Here is a 19,609-nt window from a genome sequence, read left to right as displayed (position 1 = left end):
TGAGGTTTGGTGTATTATTCCATGTTGCGTAAAGTATGAGCTTAGTGCATAATTATAGTACTCACGGCCATTATCACTCCTAAGCACTCTAATCTTGCTTTGAAATTGTGTTTGCACCATGGTATAGAAACATTCAAATATTCGACCAACTTCCGATTTGTCTTTCATAAGGTAGACCCAAGTGATCCGTGTGTGGTCATCAATAAAGGTGACAAACCATCTTGATCCAGTTACATTTCTGACTCGCGATGGTCCCCATACATCACTATGAATAACATAAAAAGGTTGGGAAGGTTTATAGGGTTGAGGTGGGTGGGGGCTGCGTGTATGTTTGGACAATTGACAAATTTCACATTGAAACAACTTCTGATTTTTATTGACTACTTTAGGAAGCAATTTTTTCAAGTACATAAAATTTGGGTGGCCTAGTTTATAGTGCCACAACATTGCAGAATTTTCACTACATGCAGAAACTACAGCACAAGAGGTTGCCTCGGATTCTGGTTTAGATGCTTCAGCCTGAAGGATATAGAGTCTAGCACATTCTTTAGCATTGCCAATCGTCCTCCCCGACTCCAAAATCTGAAATTCACACAGGTTAGGAAAGAATTTAGTGATACACTTCAAATCCTTTGTAAGTTTACTGATGGACAGCAAGTTACAATCAAGTTTAGGCACATACAGTACTGAACTAAGAGTAATATTTTGTGAAATAATGACTGAACCTTTACCTATGACCTTAGAAAGGGTACCATCAGCAATTCGAACAGTCGAATTATTTTGACATGGAGAATAGCTATCAAAGGCAGTCAAATCTCCAGTCATGTGATCAGATGCTCTTGAGTCAATAATCCATGAATTTTGTTTTCCCATGCTAGTGTTTAGAGCATGAAAAAGATTACCTTTTTGTGCCACAGTAGCTGTACCAATTGTTTGTTGAAGCATTTTTTGTAAGGCTTTCATTTGCTCCTTGTTGAATGGTGATGAGTGAGAATTTACCTCAGCTGTGTTCCCCCTGTTGTCCCGGTTTTTAGTCCATTTTAGCTCTGATGGCTTTCCATGAATGATCCAGCATGTCTCCTTGGTATGACCCGGTTTCTTGCAGTGGTCACACCAAGGCCGAGTTTGCTTTTGGAAAGAACGTTGATCTCCCCTTGCTGCCATTGCAGATCCTTCTATAGATGGGACTGCACTGGATTTTCCAAGCATCACTTTTCTCCTGCTCTCCTCTCTTCGTATTTCCGAGAACGCTTCTCGAATTTTTGGAAGAGGTTTGGTTCCAAGGATTCTCCCACGAACTTCATCAAGTTCTATGTTCAAACCTAATAGAAATTTGTAGACTCTATCTTTCTCCACCAATTCTTTGTACTTCTTTTTGTCCTCCGTGCAACTCCATTCAACTTCATCATATACATCCAGTTGCTGCCAGTGACGATTGAGAGTATTAAAATACTCTGTAACTGAGCGGTCATCTTGACGCAAATCATGGAGTATGCTCTTGATTTCAAAAATTGCAGATGTATTGTCGATATTATAGTAGGTTTCCTTTACGACATCCCACATCTCTGTGGCAGTGTCATAGTACATGAAATTTTCTCCAATTTCATTTGTCATGGTGTTTAGCAGCCATGACATTACTAGACTGTTTTCTAGTTGCCATTTTTCGAGGTTTGAATCCCCCTTTTTTGGACACTTGGAGTCTCCTGTGATATAACCTTCCTTCCCTTTTCCTTGAAGGTAGATTTTGACTGAGCGCACCCATTGATTGTAATTCTGGCCATTCAATTTGTGACCAGTGATAGGAAGAGCATGTCCTTCAGCCAAACTGTTGGCTGAATTTTCTGCTTTAGTATCTGCCATGGGTGGTGCTCACGATTTAGGGATGGTTCAGATCTTGTGCTCTGATACCATATAGAAATATATTGTATATTTCATTGTGATAGGAACTATTACATTGTAAGGTATAAATAGGATACAACAAGCTGTACTAACTTGTTAATAATCAGAGAAATAACTCCCTATAATTGCTGCTACCTAAATAAGGAAATAATAATAGAGAATAAATCTATTACACCACTGTTTTGTAACAGCTTAACAAATCATAATCAAATGATTATGATTTGATATGTGCTAATCTTCAACATGTTGTTTAGGTATCAAAGTCACATTTACTCAATTGAGATTAGGATGAATCCAAAATTATTCAAATAATTGATTGACTGGATTGATCTCATCAGTTCCTACTATATCCCAATAGGCTTGGAAAAAACATCCCATAAGGCCATTATAGTCTGAAGTAAAATTACCATCCATATTATGCATTACATTCTTAATTTCCTTTGTCAAAGACATTCTAGAGAAATATTCTTAATTGAATTAGTTATAATTCGTGGGATAGTTCTCTCCACCAGATCAGTATAACTGCAATTGTTTTCTGAGCTAAATAATTTCAATTGTTTAATAACATGATTATCTAATTCAATGCCCACATCTAAAAATATATTTCTATGCTCTAGTCTAGTAATTTTGTTACCGGCATATCTCAATTTCACAATGTTTTGAAAAAAAAAATCCCATTTTCATCCTTAAACGACTTATTCCTTATCTTGTTTCTCCAAAACTGGTCTTGCATATGCAATGCATTATCTAACAGAAGTTGAACATTTTTTTCCTTCAATCCAAGATCATCATTGTAACTTGCCTCATTAATCAAACTTTGTATCATATTAACTTCATATGTAGCTTGAGTGACTTTAAGATGAATATTTTCAAATGTATATTTGTTCCATTTCTTAATAATAGGTTTACAAGATCTCAACATCGCTGATAAAATAAACATAGGACAACCTGAAGGAGAAGAGCGATCCAAAACGCAGCAGAATTTAAAATTTCTCCTTTACTGATCCTTACGAATGAGCATGATCAGTGATAGAATCGTTACCTCTTGTGGTGATTGTAACCTTTGATGCAGATCTTCGGAGCGATCACGAACGTTGAACGATGACAACGCCTCTACTCAGTCCACACGAACGGATTTCTTCAATCTCAGTGTTAGCTGCTACGAATGAAGGCTTTGAGTGTGTGTGTGTGTGTGTGTGAGAGAGAGAGAGAGAGAGAGAGAGAGAAATGAAATTGCAACTTCTCAAATGCTTCTACACAAGGGTTCTATTTATAGAACCACTTGTGTGGGCTGTAAGCTAAAAAGCCCACTCAAGCGTATGTGGCCCATATCTTATAATATGCCAAAATCACTTAAGCGCATGGTACCTTACCATATTTCGTATTCTACTTAAGTACATCGTACCTTAGATGTTCTACAATTCACTTAAGTGCACCGTATATTACGGTATTCCTTAGTTACTCTATCTCTCATCAATCCGTCCTTTTGTGTGTGACCCTGTAGGTTTTCGCGGCATTGACAATTATATTAAATCACATATTTAACATAATAAACAATGAGCGGTATCTAGCAACACATCACTGCTACCCAAGACACGAAAATGTCATGTGATATGACAAATCCTTTTGTGATAATACTTATGTGTACAATTACGCTTTTGCCCTTATGTCTATATTGAACACAAGGCATTGACCGTGTCATGCTTGTCCAGTTCAATATTGGGCCCATAGACATTTATCCTGTTATGCAGGATGGGCAAATTCCATCTAGGTCACTCATGTCCCTTAGCATGCTTCGTGGAGTACCCATCAACTGTCTTTATGGTCATCCAGTTACGGACAATGTTTAATCAGTAATAAGGCACTCGACTCTACATCTAGGGTCCATAGTGGTTGCAGGTCGAAGGGTGGTATACACCATTATCACCATGAGAATAACTTATGACACTTTGCATAACATTCTATATAGTATTCTCATAGCGGGTCAATCCAGTATAAATATTACTCTTAATATTCATACCTATGTTTAAGACTTGATAACTCCTTATCCATGATCTATGAGATGTGATCATCAGTCTATATACATAATAGTCTTAATGCTTTAATGTTATCCCACTTCACAATAAAGATCGACTACGGATACTTTAAGAATAATGTCCTTATGTTTAATGTGATCTCATGATTATGTCACACTTGATACATTAAACAGACTAGTTATTCTAGGGACTTTATTAAACAAACATAATAAAGAAAAAGCCTTTTATTATTAATAAATAATTCGATACAAGTACCAAAAGTATTGGCCTCTAGGGATTACACCAACAATCTCCCACTAGCACTAGAGCCAATCAGGCATACCCCTAATGCCCATAGATCTAGTATGGCCATCATGCTTCTGCTGCGCAAGAGGCTTTGTCAGTGGGTCAACAATATTGTCAAGTGTAGGTACTCTGCATATTTTCACATCTCCTCTATCTATTATCTCTCGAATGAGGTGATAACGCCTAAGTATGTGTTTGGATCGTTGGTGAGATCTAGGCTCCTTAGCTTGTGCGATAGCACCATTGTTATCACAATAGAGACCAATGGGATCCACAATGCTAGGAATTATGCCAAGTTCACTAATGAACTTTTTGATCCAAACAACTTCCTTTGTTGTACTTAAGGCAGCAATATACTCGGCCTCGGTTGTAGAATCAGCAACTGTATCTTGCTTTGAACTTTTCCAGCTCACAGCGCCACCGTTTAAGCAAAACACATAATCAGATTGCGATCTAAAGTCATCCTTATCTGTCTGGAAGCTAGCATCGGTGTATCCAATTACATCTAGCTCTTCCTGACCTCCATATATCAAGAATGAGTCCTTAGTCCTTCTCAAATACTTAAGGATATTCTTGACAGCTACCCAATGAGCATCACCAGGATCAGATTGGTACCTACTCGTAGCACTTAAAGCATACGAGACATCTGGTCGAGTACATAACATGGCATACATGATAGATCCTATTGCATATGCATATGGAATCTTATTCATGTGATCCCTTTCTTTCTTAGTTAAAGGGGATTGTGTTTTTGATAGACACAAACCATGTTGCATAGGTATGAATCCTTTCTTGGAATCATGCATATTAAAGCGTCTCAGCACTTTGTCTATATACGTACTCTGACTTAGGCCAAGCAGTTTTTGTGATCTATCTCTATAGATTCTGATTCCTAATATATAGGCTGCTTCACCTAGGTCCTTCGTAGAAAAGCATTTCCCCAACCAAGACTTTACTTGTTGCAGGGTAGGGACATTGTTTCCAATGAGTAATATGTCATCTACATATAATACCAGGAAAATGATCATGCTCCCACTAACCTTGTTGTAGACACAAGGCTCATCTTCGTTCTTGATGAATCCATATTGTTTTACTGTTTCATCAAAACGAAAATTCCAGCTTCTGGAAACTTGCTTCAATCCATAGATTGATCTCTGTAACTTACATATCTTTTGGGCTTCTTCTGGTATGTCAAATCCTTCAGTCTATGTCATGTACACATCCTCAAGAAGATTCCCATTAAGGAAAGCAGTTTTGACATCCATCTGCCATATTTCATAATCATGATATGCAGCGATAGCAAGTAAAATCCGAACAGATTTAAGCATTGCAACTGGTGAAAAGGTTTCATCATAGTCAACCCCATGATTTTGTTTATATCCTTTTGCAACCAGTTTTGCCTTATAGGTATGTACCTTACCATCCATGTCATTCTTCTTTTTGAAGACCCACTTGCATCCTATATGGTTAACTCCTACAGGAGGCTCTACCAAGGTCCAAACTTGGTTTGTGTACATGGAATCCATTTCAGATTTCATGGCTTCTAGCCACTTCTCAGACTCGGGACCAGTTATGGCCTCTTGGTAGGTCACATGCTCATCTTGATCCATGAGTAATACATCACCTTGATCAGTTATGAGATATCCATATTTCTCAGGTAGGTGACGTATCCTGCTTGACCTACGTTGGTCTTGTTCTACTTGAGCATGTTGCTCTTCCACAACTACTTGTGTTTCCTGCTCTAATTCCTCCATAGGTGTATCAATGCTTTGTGATTCTTGAATTTCTTCAAGCTCTACTTTCCTCCCACTGATTCCTTTGGAAATAAAATCCTTTTCTAGGAAAACTCAAGTTCGAGCGACAAACACTTTGCTCTCAGAAGGATTGTAGAAGTAATACCCTTTTGTTTCTTTAGGATACCCCATAAATAAGCATTTGTCAGATTTGGGCTCAAGCTTAGTTGAAATTTGTCGTTTCACATAAACTTCGCAATCCCAAATCTTTATGTAAGACATATGTGGTTTCTTACCACTCCATATCTCATATGGTGTCTTCTCAACCCTTTTGGATGGAACATAGTTAAGTGTGTAAGCTGCTGTCAATAATGCATGTCCCCAAAAGGAGTTTGGAAGATCGGCGTGACTCATCATGGATTAAACCATGTCTAACAGGGTTCAATTTCTTCTCTCAGATATACCATTCCATTGGGGTGTTCCAGGAGGAGTAAGTTGGGATAGGATCCCACACTCTTTCAGATGGTCATCAAACTCTAGGCTTAAATACTCACCACCTCGATCTGATCGAAGAGTTTTAATATTCTTACCTAGTTGGTTTTGTACTTCATTCTTGAATTCCTTGAACTTTTCAAAGGACTCTGATTTGTGTTTCATTAAATACACATAACCAGATCTACTGAAATCATCAGTAAATGTGATGAAGTACTGAAAACCTCCTCTGGCTGGTATGTTCAGTGGTCCACATACATCAGTATGTATGAGGGCCAAAAGATAATTAGCTCTTTCACCTTTTCCTGTGAATGGAGACTTTGTCATCTTTCCAATTAAACAAGATCTGCATGTCTCATATGATTCATAATCGAAAGAGTCCAAGAGTCCATCTTTATGGAGTTTGGAAATGCATTTCTCATTTATGTGGCCTAATCGACAATGCCAAAGGTAAGTTGGATTTAACTCATTAGGTTTCATCCTTTTAGTATTAATGTTATAAATAGGCATTTCAAGATCAAGGACATATAATCCATTGTTCATTTGTGCAGTAGCATAGCATATATCATTCAAATAAATTGAGCAACAATTGTTCTTTATTATAAATGAAAAACCAAACTTATCCAAACAAGAAACAGAAATAATATTCCTGCTAATTGCAGGTACATAATAACAGTTCTCTAACTGAATTATTAAACCACTAGGTAAAGTCAATACATAAGTTCCTACGGCTAAAGCAACAACCTTTACTCCATTGCTAACTCATAGGTCAACTTCACCTTTTGCCAAATCTCTACTCCTTTTTAGCCCCTGCGCATTGGTACAAATGTGAGAACCGCATCCAGTATCTAATACCCATGATGCAGAAGTAGATAAATTAATTTCAATAACAAAAATACCTGAAGTTGAAGTCTCTACTCCATTCTTCTTATCTTCCAGGTACTTTGGGCAATTTCTCTTCCAGTGTCTGGTCTTACCGCAATGGAAGCAGGTGCCTTCCTTTGCTATGCCTCCACTAGGATTCAAAGCAGCAACAATGAGTTTGGGTTTGGCAACTTCCTTGCCTTTCCCTTTATCACCCTGCTTGGTGGGTCTTTTGTTCTGTCTCTTTCCATTTTCGATCATCAGAATGGACTTCCCTTTTGACTTCAGATTCTGCTCAGCAGTTCTTAACATGGCTAGCAGTTCAGGAAGAGATTTGTCCATATCATTCATATTGAAATTTAGGACAAATTGACCGAATCTATCTGGCAACGATTGCAAGATCAAATCAGTCGCAAGTTCCTTTCCGAGGGGAAAACCCAACCTCTCAAGGTTTTCCACATACCCAATCATCTTGAGCACATGGGGACCTACATGGGCTCCCTCAGCTAACTTGCCTTGAAAAAGGGCTTTTGAAACTTCAAACCTTTCATGCCTTTCTTGCTCTTGATAGAGCATCTTCAGGTGTTCGATCATATCAAACGCTGCCATGTTCTCATGTTGCTTTTGCAACTCTGAGTTCATGGTAGCTAGCATGAGACAAGCAGTTTCATTGGCATCATCGACATGCTTCTTATAAGCATCTCTTTCTGCCTTAGGTGGAGAACTAGGAGGTTCCTCTTCAGGAACAGGTTTCTCCAAGACATACAGCTTTCTATCATGTTTGAGGACAATCCGCAGATTTCGGTGCCAATCCAGAAAATTTGTCCCAGACAATTTTTCCTTGTCAAAGATTGATTGCAAAGTGTTGTTAGAGGTGTTTGTTGTCATGGTAATCTACATGAAAATAATGAAAATATAAGTATCAATAACATATTTAATTAGGTCTTTAATTAAATATGCTCCCACTATTTTATTCAAAACAAATGACCCTCGCCATTTGATTCGGAAAATCCCGTTGGAAGATTTTCTAGTGAGTCGAGATCCACATTTCACTTTGTTTTAAGTCCGCGTAGGAGGATTACACAAAACTAGGTTATTTAGGTAGAAACTCCTTCCAATTGTATCTAATACAACTCTCGAATATTTTAGTTGGGTGAATAGCTCCTTATTCCAATCCATCACATGGATCATTTCCAACTCTTGCTTCTAAACATATATAATCTTATTATAATTTGTTTAGTTAAGTTTGACCCATTGTTTTAGCAATTGGATATTACAATTATCCCATCGCACCTTAATAATATAGAACATGCACCCCGCGTAGGCGAAACCTACATTATTCGATACTAGTCTTGATGAGTGCTAAAACTTGGAAAGCATAAACTTAATATTTAATTTGAGGGAATTTGCAATTATTCTGATCTCACCGGCTTATTTATCATATAAATCGTCTCTCACATGCATCAACATACATTCGCATGCATCAAAACACATAATGAAACAGTTATGGCCCCTAGCGCAATTGTTCTCCCAAGGCAATTAGAGAACCTAAGCTAACCTAATAACGATCTAAGCTTCTCCAAGCAACATCTTCAAGGTTGTCCTCCTTTGATATTGAATTCTTCTCTTTCTTCATAACATTACATTACATAAAAGAAACTCGTTTTACATACGAGGGAGTGAGATGAGAAAAGAAGTTATATTAAGATATTAAAAGAGAGGCACGACACGCAGGTCGTATTTTAAAAACCCAAAATAAAATAAAGGAAAACTAAGGCCATAACCGATCACCACAAGACAATAATAATAAACACATTATTATTATTAATTTTAATTCTTTTAATTAATTAAAACCAAATTAAATTTCGGCGACCGATCACACTACGTAGAGTTAGCCGGGGGTCCGCTGGCCGAAATTTTTAATGAACAATTCATTTGAAATCGACGTCGTTTTTCGCATCAACACTTGCTACTTTAAAGCACAACTCTTGCGCAGTCACAACCCTAATCGCATAACTCTTTGACAACACAACTCTTGTGCCGTCATTAACCCTAATGCACCAATTTCAGACCGTCAAACACACCTCGATTGTTGATTCAGTATGATTGATCAACACGCCATTGCTTCACCATACTAATGTCGGATCAAGAAGCAAACGACCATTGATCGCCCAAAGGAAAACAACCATTAAGTGTTTGAATGAACGAAACAGAAACAGTATATCATATATACCGTATTTTGCATCAAGATTACTTATATCATATATATAACTTGATCAATCTCAATTGCATAACCTATGGACAATCGATGTATTGCTGCTTCACCATACTAATGTAGGATTCCGAAGCATAGTCAACATCAATAATCCAAATCGTACACACATGATACCAAATTTAGTTACTCGTTTATTCTTTGATTCATTATGTCTTTTAATCGTATTAATATAGAAAATACAGAAAATAAATAGCTATCAGATGCATGGTTTCGTAAGTGGCTCTGATACCACTGAAGGAGAAAAGTGATCCAAAACGCAACGGAATTTAAAATTTCTCCTTTAGTGATCCTTACGAATGGGCATGATCAGTGATAGAATCGTTACCTCTTGTGACAATTGTAACCTTTGATGCAGACCTACGGAGCGATCACGAACGTTGAACGATGACAACGCCTCTACTCAGTCCACACGAGCGGATTTCTTCAATCTCAGTGCTAGCTGCTACGAATGAAGGCTTTGAGTGAGTGAGAGAGAGAGAGAGAGAGAGAGAGAGAGAGAGAGAGAGAGAGAGAGAGAGAGAGAGAGAGAGAGAGAAACGAAATTGCAACTTCCCAAATGCTTCTACACAAGGGTTCTATTTATAGAACCACTTGTGTGGGCTGCAAGCTAAAAAGCCCACTCAAGTGTATGTGGCCCATATCTTATAATATGCCAAAATCACTTAAGTGCGTGGTACCTTACCATATTTCGTATTCTACTTAAGTACACTGTACCTTACGATGTTCTACAATTCACTTAAGTGCACTGTACATTACGGTATTCCTTAGTTACTCTATCTCTCATCAATCCGTCCTTTTGTGTGTGACCCTGTAGGTTTTCGCAGCATTGACAATTATATTAAATCACGTATTTAACATAATAAACAGTGAGCGGTATCTAGCAACACATCACTGCTACCCAAGACACGAAAATATCATGTGATCTGATAAATTCTTTTGTGATACTACTTATGTGTACAATTACCCTTTTACCCTTAGGTCTATATTGAACACAAGGCATAGACCGTGTCAGCCTTGTCCAGTTCAATATTGGGCCCATAGACATTTATCCTGTTACGTAGGATGGGCAAATTCCATCTAGGTCACTCATGTCCCTTAGCATGCTTCGTGGAGTACCCATCAACTGTCTTTATGGTCATCCATGAGATGTGATCATCAGTCTATATACATAATATTCTTAATGCTTTAATGTTATCCCACTTCACAATAAAGCTCAACTACGGATACTTTAAGAATAATGTCCTTATGTTTAATGTGATCTCATGATTAAGTCAAACTTGATACATTAAACGGACTAACTATTCTAGGGACTTTATTAAACAAACATAATAAAGAAAAATCCTTTTATTATTAATAAATAATTCGATATAAGTACCAAAAGTATTGGCTTCTAGGGCTTACACCAACACAACCAACCACACCAGTGTTTCAATTATTAGCAATCAGTTGTCTGCATCTATCATCTAGAGTCTAAACCTTCAGAAATTTGAATAGGCTAGCCGAATCAAACATACATTTGTCACAATGGAGGAGAATAGGGTGATGGTCTGAGTGATTCTTGATCAAAGTGGAACAATTGATTATGTTCCAATTATCTACCTAATTATGATTGTAAATAACCTTGTTAATCCTAATAGAAGAGTAAGCACCGTATTTTCTCCGATTGATCCAAATGTAATAGATACCATTCAAGATGCATAAGCTCATTTTGATTTGTCAAACTAAGAAAATCATCACTGGATGTTTTTTTTATAGGACATCTACCAAATTTATCATGGAAAATAATAAATGCGTTGAAATCACCTATCGTGCTTCAAGGGCCACGATTGACCTATTGAAGATTGGTAAGTTCATTCCATAACTATCTTCGAATCACATGAGAGTACTTGCATATACAACTACAATGAATAATTTAGTTTGATCCACTTCTATAAAAAAGTTACAAGTTGCTCAGTTAAACTCAACACAGTGGAGTTCATATATATTGCAGACACAAAATTCAGATTTGAATCATGATTCTGTCTAAAATTTAATGCAAATCTCTTAAGTCTAATTTGTTTAAGATACTCGACAAGAAAATGAGCATAATGAATTATTGGTTTAGCAATAAAAAACAAGTCATGCATTTGTTGATCAAAAAGATTCTTAATTGACAGCCTAGTATCAATGTTTCATACTCCTCTAACATTCCAATAAATAGCCTTCATTGAGTGGTGTTATGTATTCGACATGACTCATGTGTTAAGTTTCATTCTAGATTGAGTAAGTTTATGCCTTACCCTGTTCTTTTTCTTGACCAAAGTAAATTCTTCCAGATTTGGCTTAGAAAGATTGTCTTCATCACGCCAAAGGTTGTTATTCTTCTCCAAATGAAAACCATCACACGAATCTCCCACTAAATTCTTACTATTTTTCATAACCACAAGATCAGGATCAGGTTGCTCCCTTCTATCACCAACCAACTCTTTATCAATCACCAAATTCTCATTCAAAATTCATTAGCAGTCTCTACTTTTATTTCTTCTTCATTTAGAGAGCTTGTTTTGTATAAACGTTCCTCTTTAGCATTAACATCATTCTCTGGTTGAATGACCCCAACAAAGTCATTCTTTTCTATATTATTATAAAGAATATGACTTCCTACCTTATTTAAGTCTACAAAGTCATCATTCACCATGTCGTTCATTATAATATTTATAGATTCATCATTCTCTATTTCCTCCACACTGTCATTAATTGGTATAACTTGTTCGGACTTTTTAGATGTGTATCTTGTAAATTCTTTAATCAGCGGCTTCTTAACATTCATGTCTTTCAAATTGCAATATTTATCGATATTATGAGTAACACACACATTGATCACAAAAAATAGGCAAACTCTCGTATTTCAATTCAACAAAGACTACATAACCCTATCGTTTCACTAAAATACGATCATGGAGAGTATCTAACATGTTAAAGTGTATCTGCACATGTGCAAAATGCTCCAAAATTGTTTTTCTTATAAGTTCGTCAATTGATAAAGGAGTGGAAATACCATAAAAAAATTGCAAATAAAGTAGTTGGTTCTCAATACTCTAATGTGAAACCATGCATTCTCAGCCACACATGAGCACGTGTAATATGTACATTTCTAGGTCTAAAATCTAACGTCCACACAGACAAATGAAGAAGCGAGAGCTTAACATTCTATGTCCCTACACTCCAAATTTTGTCGAGATCCTCCATTGATTTGAATGAAAATTCAAAATAGCAATGTCTCAAAGGAGTTAAATCTCAATTAGTAACTAGACTCTATAATTTCGTGAGTTTGTCACATAACTATGATGCCTTCAATGACATGTTACATTTATTAGTGATCAATCCCCCTTGTAAATTATTTCTGCAGTGCTCGAGTCCTTTGTAAGCCTCTTAAGATATTTTAATCGAGACACAATTATCTTTGAGACAAGATTTGACAAAATTACAAATTAGTATGTCATGTGCATTTGGAAGAGCTTGTGCAAATGATTTCTTTTGTACTTGAATTGAAATTATGATGGAGACATAAAAATCATTCAAAGAATAAGAGTTAACCATGAAAGATCTCCATGCCAATGGCCTATCATAGAGGGGTACATACCGATTAGATTTTTTTTAAACCGTAGATATATATATATATATATGTAATAAAATTATAGGTGTGTATAACTTTCCTTACAACTCATTGAAATAGATATATACATACGAATTAGTAAGATGGGCCCATGTGAAATCTACCCAACTGCTGTCAATAACTTGATAATAATAAATGCATTGATGCACAAGTTGCAAGATATCTTTCTATTGGTCACTAAGAAAGTAAAAGTAATGATGACAAAACAGTTAACAGCAACTAGCTGAGAAGTGAAGAAAAGGAAAACATACCAATTCGTTTATGAAGAAGTTAGTGTTTGAAAAGTCAGAGAAAATACAATGATTGTGTTTATAGAAAGTTGCATACACCATTATGCATTCAATTGAATTAGCTTCTAAGATAAGAAAAATCATCAAAACTAGAGTAGGAAACAACCAAGTCAAACTTTTTTCTTTCTTTTGTCTTTTATGAAACCTCATAGTATATTGTTTTTTTCCCTACTTACTTCCTTTTCACCTTAAACTTTCTACACTTCTCTATGCTTTTTGCTAGTTACCATGTTGCATAGTACGATGCATGTTCTTTCTTTGCTTGAGACAAGTATTTCTGTCTGATCTTATTGTTTGTGCTATAATCAGCAAAATTGTTCAAGAAGTTGATTGAAAAAAAGTATTTATAACATGGAAATGCAAAGTGTGATGCTCTTTTTGGTATTCTTATGGGCTCAAGTTCATCTTGTCTCTTCATTTACTGATCCTCAAGATGGTAATGTTCCATCACATCCCTTTATTGATTAAGTTGTTTATTAAAAAAGTGCTTTTTTATGATGGTTATATATTCTTGCAGTTTCTGCACTTAGATCTCTAAAAGATATATGGAAGAATACACCACCAAGTTGGGACAAATCAGATGACCCTTGTGGAGCACCATGGGACGGAGTGACCTGCAGCAAATCAAGGGTTACTTCATTGTAATAAACTTCAATTGAACATCATTGATCCTTTTAAGCACTTTTCAGCATTTAAAAGCACTTTTCCAACTACTAATTTAAGAAGAATACTTTGTTATGTGCATTAAAAATATAGGGGACTTTCAACCATGGGACTGAAGGGAACATTAAGTGGAGATATTGGTGGACTCACAGAATTAAGATCCTTGTAAGTATTGTTTTTATCAAGGTTTTAATTAACGGCCGCGTACGCGGTTTCGATCAGTACATGTGTTACAATACTGATTGTGGTCGTCACGGTGTGAATTGACCATAATATCTTTTTCATTACAAAATTGGTGAATAACGGTATCGGTATAGGTATCTTCCGATACCGTTTGTCGCGGCCGTTTTTGCAGTAACCGATAAAACCTTGGTTTTTATGATTCTTACTGAAATGCATTTGCATATTAACAATGTCAAGTCATGTAACTGCAGGGACTTATCCTTTAATAAAGGTTTAATGGGGTCTATCTCTCCAGAATTGGGAGAATTAAAAAACCTAAATATATTGTAAGTTAGATTCATAAAATCAGTTAATTTTCTAATGTCATTTCAAGTGCAAGTTGTAGTAATTTGCATAAGGTTTTATACTTCATTGTTTCAGGATTTTGGCTGGTTGTAGTTTCAGTGGCAAGATTCCAGATGCATTAGGGAATCTTTCAGACCTATCTTTCTTGTAAGAATAATCTCGAAAGAATCATTTTTACCGATGTTCTAAGAATCGGATCGAACTGGTCCGTTCAATTGGTTGAACCACGAACTGACCAAATTTCTGGTTGGTTCCGTGGTTGAACCAATTGAGTTATACTCCAGGAGTTTCATGGATTCGATCTCCGGTCCATTTTTTAAGGCATTTTTACATGCTTAACAAAATAAGTGATTCCCTCTCATTATTATTCAGGGCTTTAAATTCAAACAACTTCACTGGAAAAATACCTTCATCATTAGGTAAACTCTCCAAACTTTATTGGTTGGACTTGGCAGATAACCAGCTAACAGGACCTCTCCCGGTTTCAACCTCGACATCCCCCGGCTTAGACCAACTTTTACATGCTAAGCACTTGTGAGTTGTTTGGTTATTCTATTTTCATTTCTTTGTTGACATTTGTGATTATCATATCAACATTGTTTTGGTTGGTATTTTGTGAAGCCATTTCAACAAGAACCAGCTTTCTGGTTCCATTTCTCCCAAACTTTTCCACTCTGACATGGTACTCATTCACATGTAAGTTCACATTTTAGCATTTATAGGTTTTTTATAAGATTATATTCTCAATGTTTGTGGTGTTTTGAACTTTTGTTTTCTTTCTGATAGATTATTAGATGGAAATCACTTAAGCGGGAGTATACCTTCGACTATAGGACTAGTTCATACAGTCGAGGTTCTGTAAGTAGTTCCTTCCGCAACATTTCAAATATTCTCTTCATTCCTTCTTCCTTTTATTTCCATTATACCGAATAATCGAATATACTCATTTGAATTTGATTTCCTTTTTCTTTATTGTTTCAATTTATGACAGTCGGCTCGATAGAAATTTCTTGACAGGAGAAGTCCCTTCGAATCTCAACAAACTTAGTAACATCAATGAATTGTGAGTACTTAGATTTGAGAAGTGAACATGTAAAAGACGTTTATAACACCGATGAGTTGTTTTCTTACAGGAATTTAGCACACAACAAATTGTCAGGTCCTTTGCCGGACTTAACATCAATGGATACCCTAAATTATGTGTAAGTAATTGGCATGAGTTTCTAAAACAAATTTTGACAATTTTCGCGACAAATTTTTAAATGGCTAACGCAATTTAAATACGTGATTAACTATATAGGGATCTTAGTAACAATTCCTTTGATCCATCAGAAGCTCCAACTTGGTTCTCATCTCTACCGCAACTCACCACACTGTAAGTTTATAAAATTCCAGAGAAAAAAAGGTTTCTTGCTTATCAAGTTATGAAATCTAACAAGGTTTTTTTTACTTCATAACCCTATTACTATGCTTAGTATTATGGAGTTTGGATCTCTTGAAGGTACTCTTCCATCAGACGTCTTCAGCCTTCCTCAAATACAACAAATGTAAGTCCGAAACTTATATGTAGAAGATAAGTATGCACTACTGACAAACATGGTCGTCTTAAGTTTTTGGGGGTTATATGTAGGTTAACCACAGGTAAATCGTGGCAAAACAAATAGAGGCTCTATGTTGCCACGATTTAACCGTGACAAATATTTTATTAGACCTTATTTAGCCATGATTTAACTGTAGTAAATTTTATACCATGTGTGGTAGCCCGTCTTGCACGCCCTCGAGGACGGCCCTGCAAGCAAGCAATGGAATGAGTAACCATATTTTTTATGTTTTAAACTATTCTCAGAAAACTAAGACACAATGCATTGAACAATACACTTGAAATGGGAGACAACATTTGTCCTCAGTTGCAGCTTGTGGATTTACAAGACAACCAGATTGCATACGTAACAGTCGGTTCACAGTACAAAAACACATTGATGTGAGACATTTTTTCCTTTCTAATCTGACATGCTTCGGCTCCGTTTTACCTGACTTATTCGTTACTTCACTTCTACCTATGCAGTCTCATAGGAAATCCAGTATGCAGTACTGGTCTCCTCTCTAATACAAACGACTGCAACCTCCAGCAACAGCCGAAACAACCCTATTCGACTAGCTTGGCTAACTGCGGAGGAAGATCATGTCCACCGGATCAAAATCTCAGTCCACAAAGTTGCGAATGTGCATATCCGTATCAAGGAACGTTTTATTTTAGGGGACCTTCTTTTAGAGAACTCACTAACATAACTATTTTCCATTCACTTGAAATGAGCTTATGGGTGAAATTGAGTTTAACACCAGGCTCAGTTTCATTACAAAACCCTTTTTTCAATGGTGATGATTATCTTCAAATGCAACTAGCACTCTTTCCACCAACAGGACAATATTTCAATAGGTCAGAAGTTCAAAGAATCGGATTTTCATTGAGTAATCAAACGTACAAGCCTCCGCATGAATTTGGACCCTATTACTTCATTGCATTTCCTTATTCTTTTTCAGGTAAGATAAAAATACAATGTGATTACAATTGCAACTTCTATGCAGCTGGTGACAGTGATATTTAAATTATTTCAGATTCGCGCAGAGGAACTTCTCTTAGCAGAGGTGCTATTATTTTGATAGCAACTGGAAGTACAGTTCTGATTCTGTGCCTTATAGGGCTAGCTATATATGCAATCCTGCAAAAGAAGCGCGCGGAGAACGCTATTGGAATAAGTAGACCGTTCGGTAATTATACAAAGTTCTCACTTTGATTTTCTTGTTAACTATCATCAGCTCACAAAATCTCTTTCTTCCAGCATCTTGGGCACCAAGTGGCAAGGATAGTGGAGGTGCACCACAATTGAAGGGAGCAAGATGGTTCTCTTACGATGAACTCAAAAAGTGTACCGATAACTTCTCTGGAAGCAACGAGTTAGGCTTTGGTGGCTACGGCAAGGTATTTCCTTTGTGTTAACATACTTCTAGTTTAGGAAGATGTTTCCATCATGGTTATCACGACTCTCTATTATTGGCTCTAGGTGTACAAAGGGGTGTTCCCTGATGGAAAAATAGTTGCAATTAAAAGAGCTCAGCAAGGATCGATGCAAGGAGGTCTAGAGTTCAAGAACGAAATCGAATTGCTTTCAAGAGTTCATCACAAGAATCTTGTTAGCCTTGTTGGATTCTGCTTTGAACAGGGAGAACAGATGTTGGTTTATGAATTCATCTACAATGGATCACTTAGGGAGGGTTTATCAGGTCAGTTCACAGTGAAGAAACACTCGAGTTCAAAGCTAAGCTTATTCTCCGAAAGAAAAACAATTGATAGAATCTAACCAATGTGAGTTGCAGGGAAATCTGGTATTCAACTTGATTGGAAGAGGAGACTCCGTATTGCTCTCGGCTCAGCTAGAGGACTTGCATACTTACACGAACTTGCCAATCCTCCCATAATCCACAGAGATGTGAAGTCAACCAATATCTTGCTAGATGAAAATTTGACTGCAAAGGTTGCGGATTTTGGCCTGTCTAAGCTTGTATCAGACAGTGACAAAAGCCATGTCTCAACTCAGGTTAAAGGAACATTGGTAAGTAACATTGTACCATTTATTATGTTTTTGAGATCTTCTATCCTGATTTTGTTAGTCGCACGCCAAAAAAAACCCTATAATAGGCCATAGGCCAGACTCAGGCCTTGAAAATTTATCGTAGGTCAGACTCAGGCCTTCTAAGACCATGGCCAAATCCCACCCTATTAGTCCATGCTCATTTCTTATTAGCTGTAACTTGATAATAAAAAAGCTTAACATCTGCAGGGCTATCTAGATCCTGAATATTACATGACTCAACAACTAACCGAAAAGAGTGACGTATACAGTTTCGGTGTAGTTATGCTTGAACTGATAACATCCAAGCAACCTCTCGAAAAGGGTAAGTACATAGTTCGTGAGGTTCGAAACTTAATGAATAATAGAGATGAAGAGTACCATGGTTTAAGCGAAGTAATGGATCCATTGGTTAGAAACACAGCCAACCAGGCAGGATTTGGCAGGTTCATAGAGTTGGCAATGCAATGCGTCGAGGAATCGGCTTCAGACCGACCAACAATGAGTGAAGTTGTGAAAGCGTTAGAAACCATATTACAGAATGATGGTTTGAACACAAATTCTACTTCTGCTTCTTCATCTGCTACTGATTTTGGAGTGTCTAAGGGTGCTGCAAAGAGACATCCTTACATTGATAATAGTTTTACCAAGAAGGATAGTGTTGATGAGAGTAATGCCTTTGATTACAGTGGAGGGTACACACTTTCAACCAAAGTGGAACCTAAATAGATGATATACAGTTTTGTTTTTTAGACATGTCATTTTGTTTTTGTTTTTCATTCTCAAATGAAAACATTTACTTGTTCTTTACTCCTTTTTGTTTTTGTATAAGAAATGTAATGATGTTTTCAGTAAAGATCTCTTTATTCATTCTAGTTAAAGGCATGTGATAAATATAAGCAATATATTTGATGATGGTGTCTTATATACATAGACTGGTAGTTAATAAATCATATTAAATCATACACGAATTGGTAAGTTAATGAATCATATTAAGTTATGCCTTATAAAGGCTCACTATGTGAAGACAAGCTCAATCAGCATAGTTTGATGAGCCAAAATAACTATCAAAGAAGGAAAGAGTTTTCAATCAAGGTTCAAGATTCAAAAAGCTTCCAAGACAAGAAATAAGTATGCATAAGCTTTAAGATGTCATGGAAATCAAAAACAATGGATCATGAAGGTATAAAATGTCAATTTTATATAAACTTTAGATATTCAAAAGTTCCTTATCTTTTCATCTTTAAAGTTTTCTCACAT

General features: G+C 36.5%; 1 protein-coding gene across 1 annotated transcript; it reads left to right on the top strand.

The window, feature by feature from the left end:
* Window positions 1-13,462: 13,462 nt before the first annotated feature.
* Window positions 13,463-19,264, top strand: LOC127074860 (leucine-rich repeat receptor protein kinase HPCA1). The gene is made up of 19 exons (XM_051016257.1): window positions 13,463-13,965; window positions 14,047-14,170; window positions 14,286-14,357; window positions 14,627-14,701; window positions 14,796-14,867; window positions 15,093-15,254; window positions 15,342-15,416; window positions 15,507-15,578; window positions 15,712-15,783; window positions 15,854-15,922; window positions 16,021-16,095; window positions 16,196-16,267; window positions 16,567-16,701; window positions 16,786-17,261; window positions 17,337-17,489; window positions 17,561-17,700; window positions 17,783-18,002; window positions 18,096-18,331; window positions 18,560-19,264. Exons 1-19 carry the CDS (start codon window positions 13,881-13,883, stop codon window positions 19,076-19,078), a joined length of 2,904 nt encoding a protein of 967 aa, XP_050872214.1. The 5' UTR covers window positions 13,463-13,880; the 3' UTR covers window positions 19,079-19,264.
* Window positions 19,265-19,609: the final 345 nt, after the last annotated feature.

Source organism: Lathyrus oleraceus, chromosome 4 (genome assembly GCF_024323335.1).
Source record: "Lathyrus oleraceus cultivar Zhongwan6 chromosome 4, CAAS_Psat_ZW6_1.0, whole genome shotgun sequence".
In the NCBI taxonomy this organism is placed as follows: Eukaryota; Viridiplantae; Streptophyta; class Magnoliopsida; order Fabales; family Fabaceae; genus Lathyrus; species Lathyrus oleraceus.
Note: the sequence above shows the minus strand (reverse complement) of the source record. Positions and strands in the feature narration are given on the sequence as shown.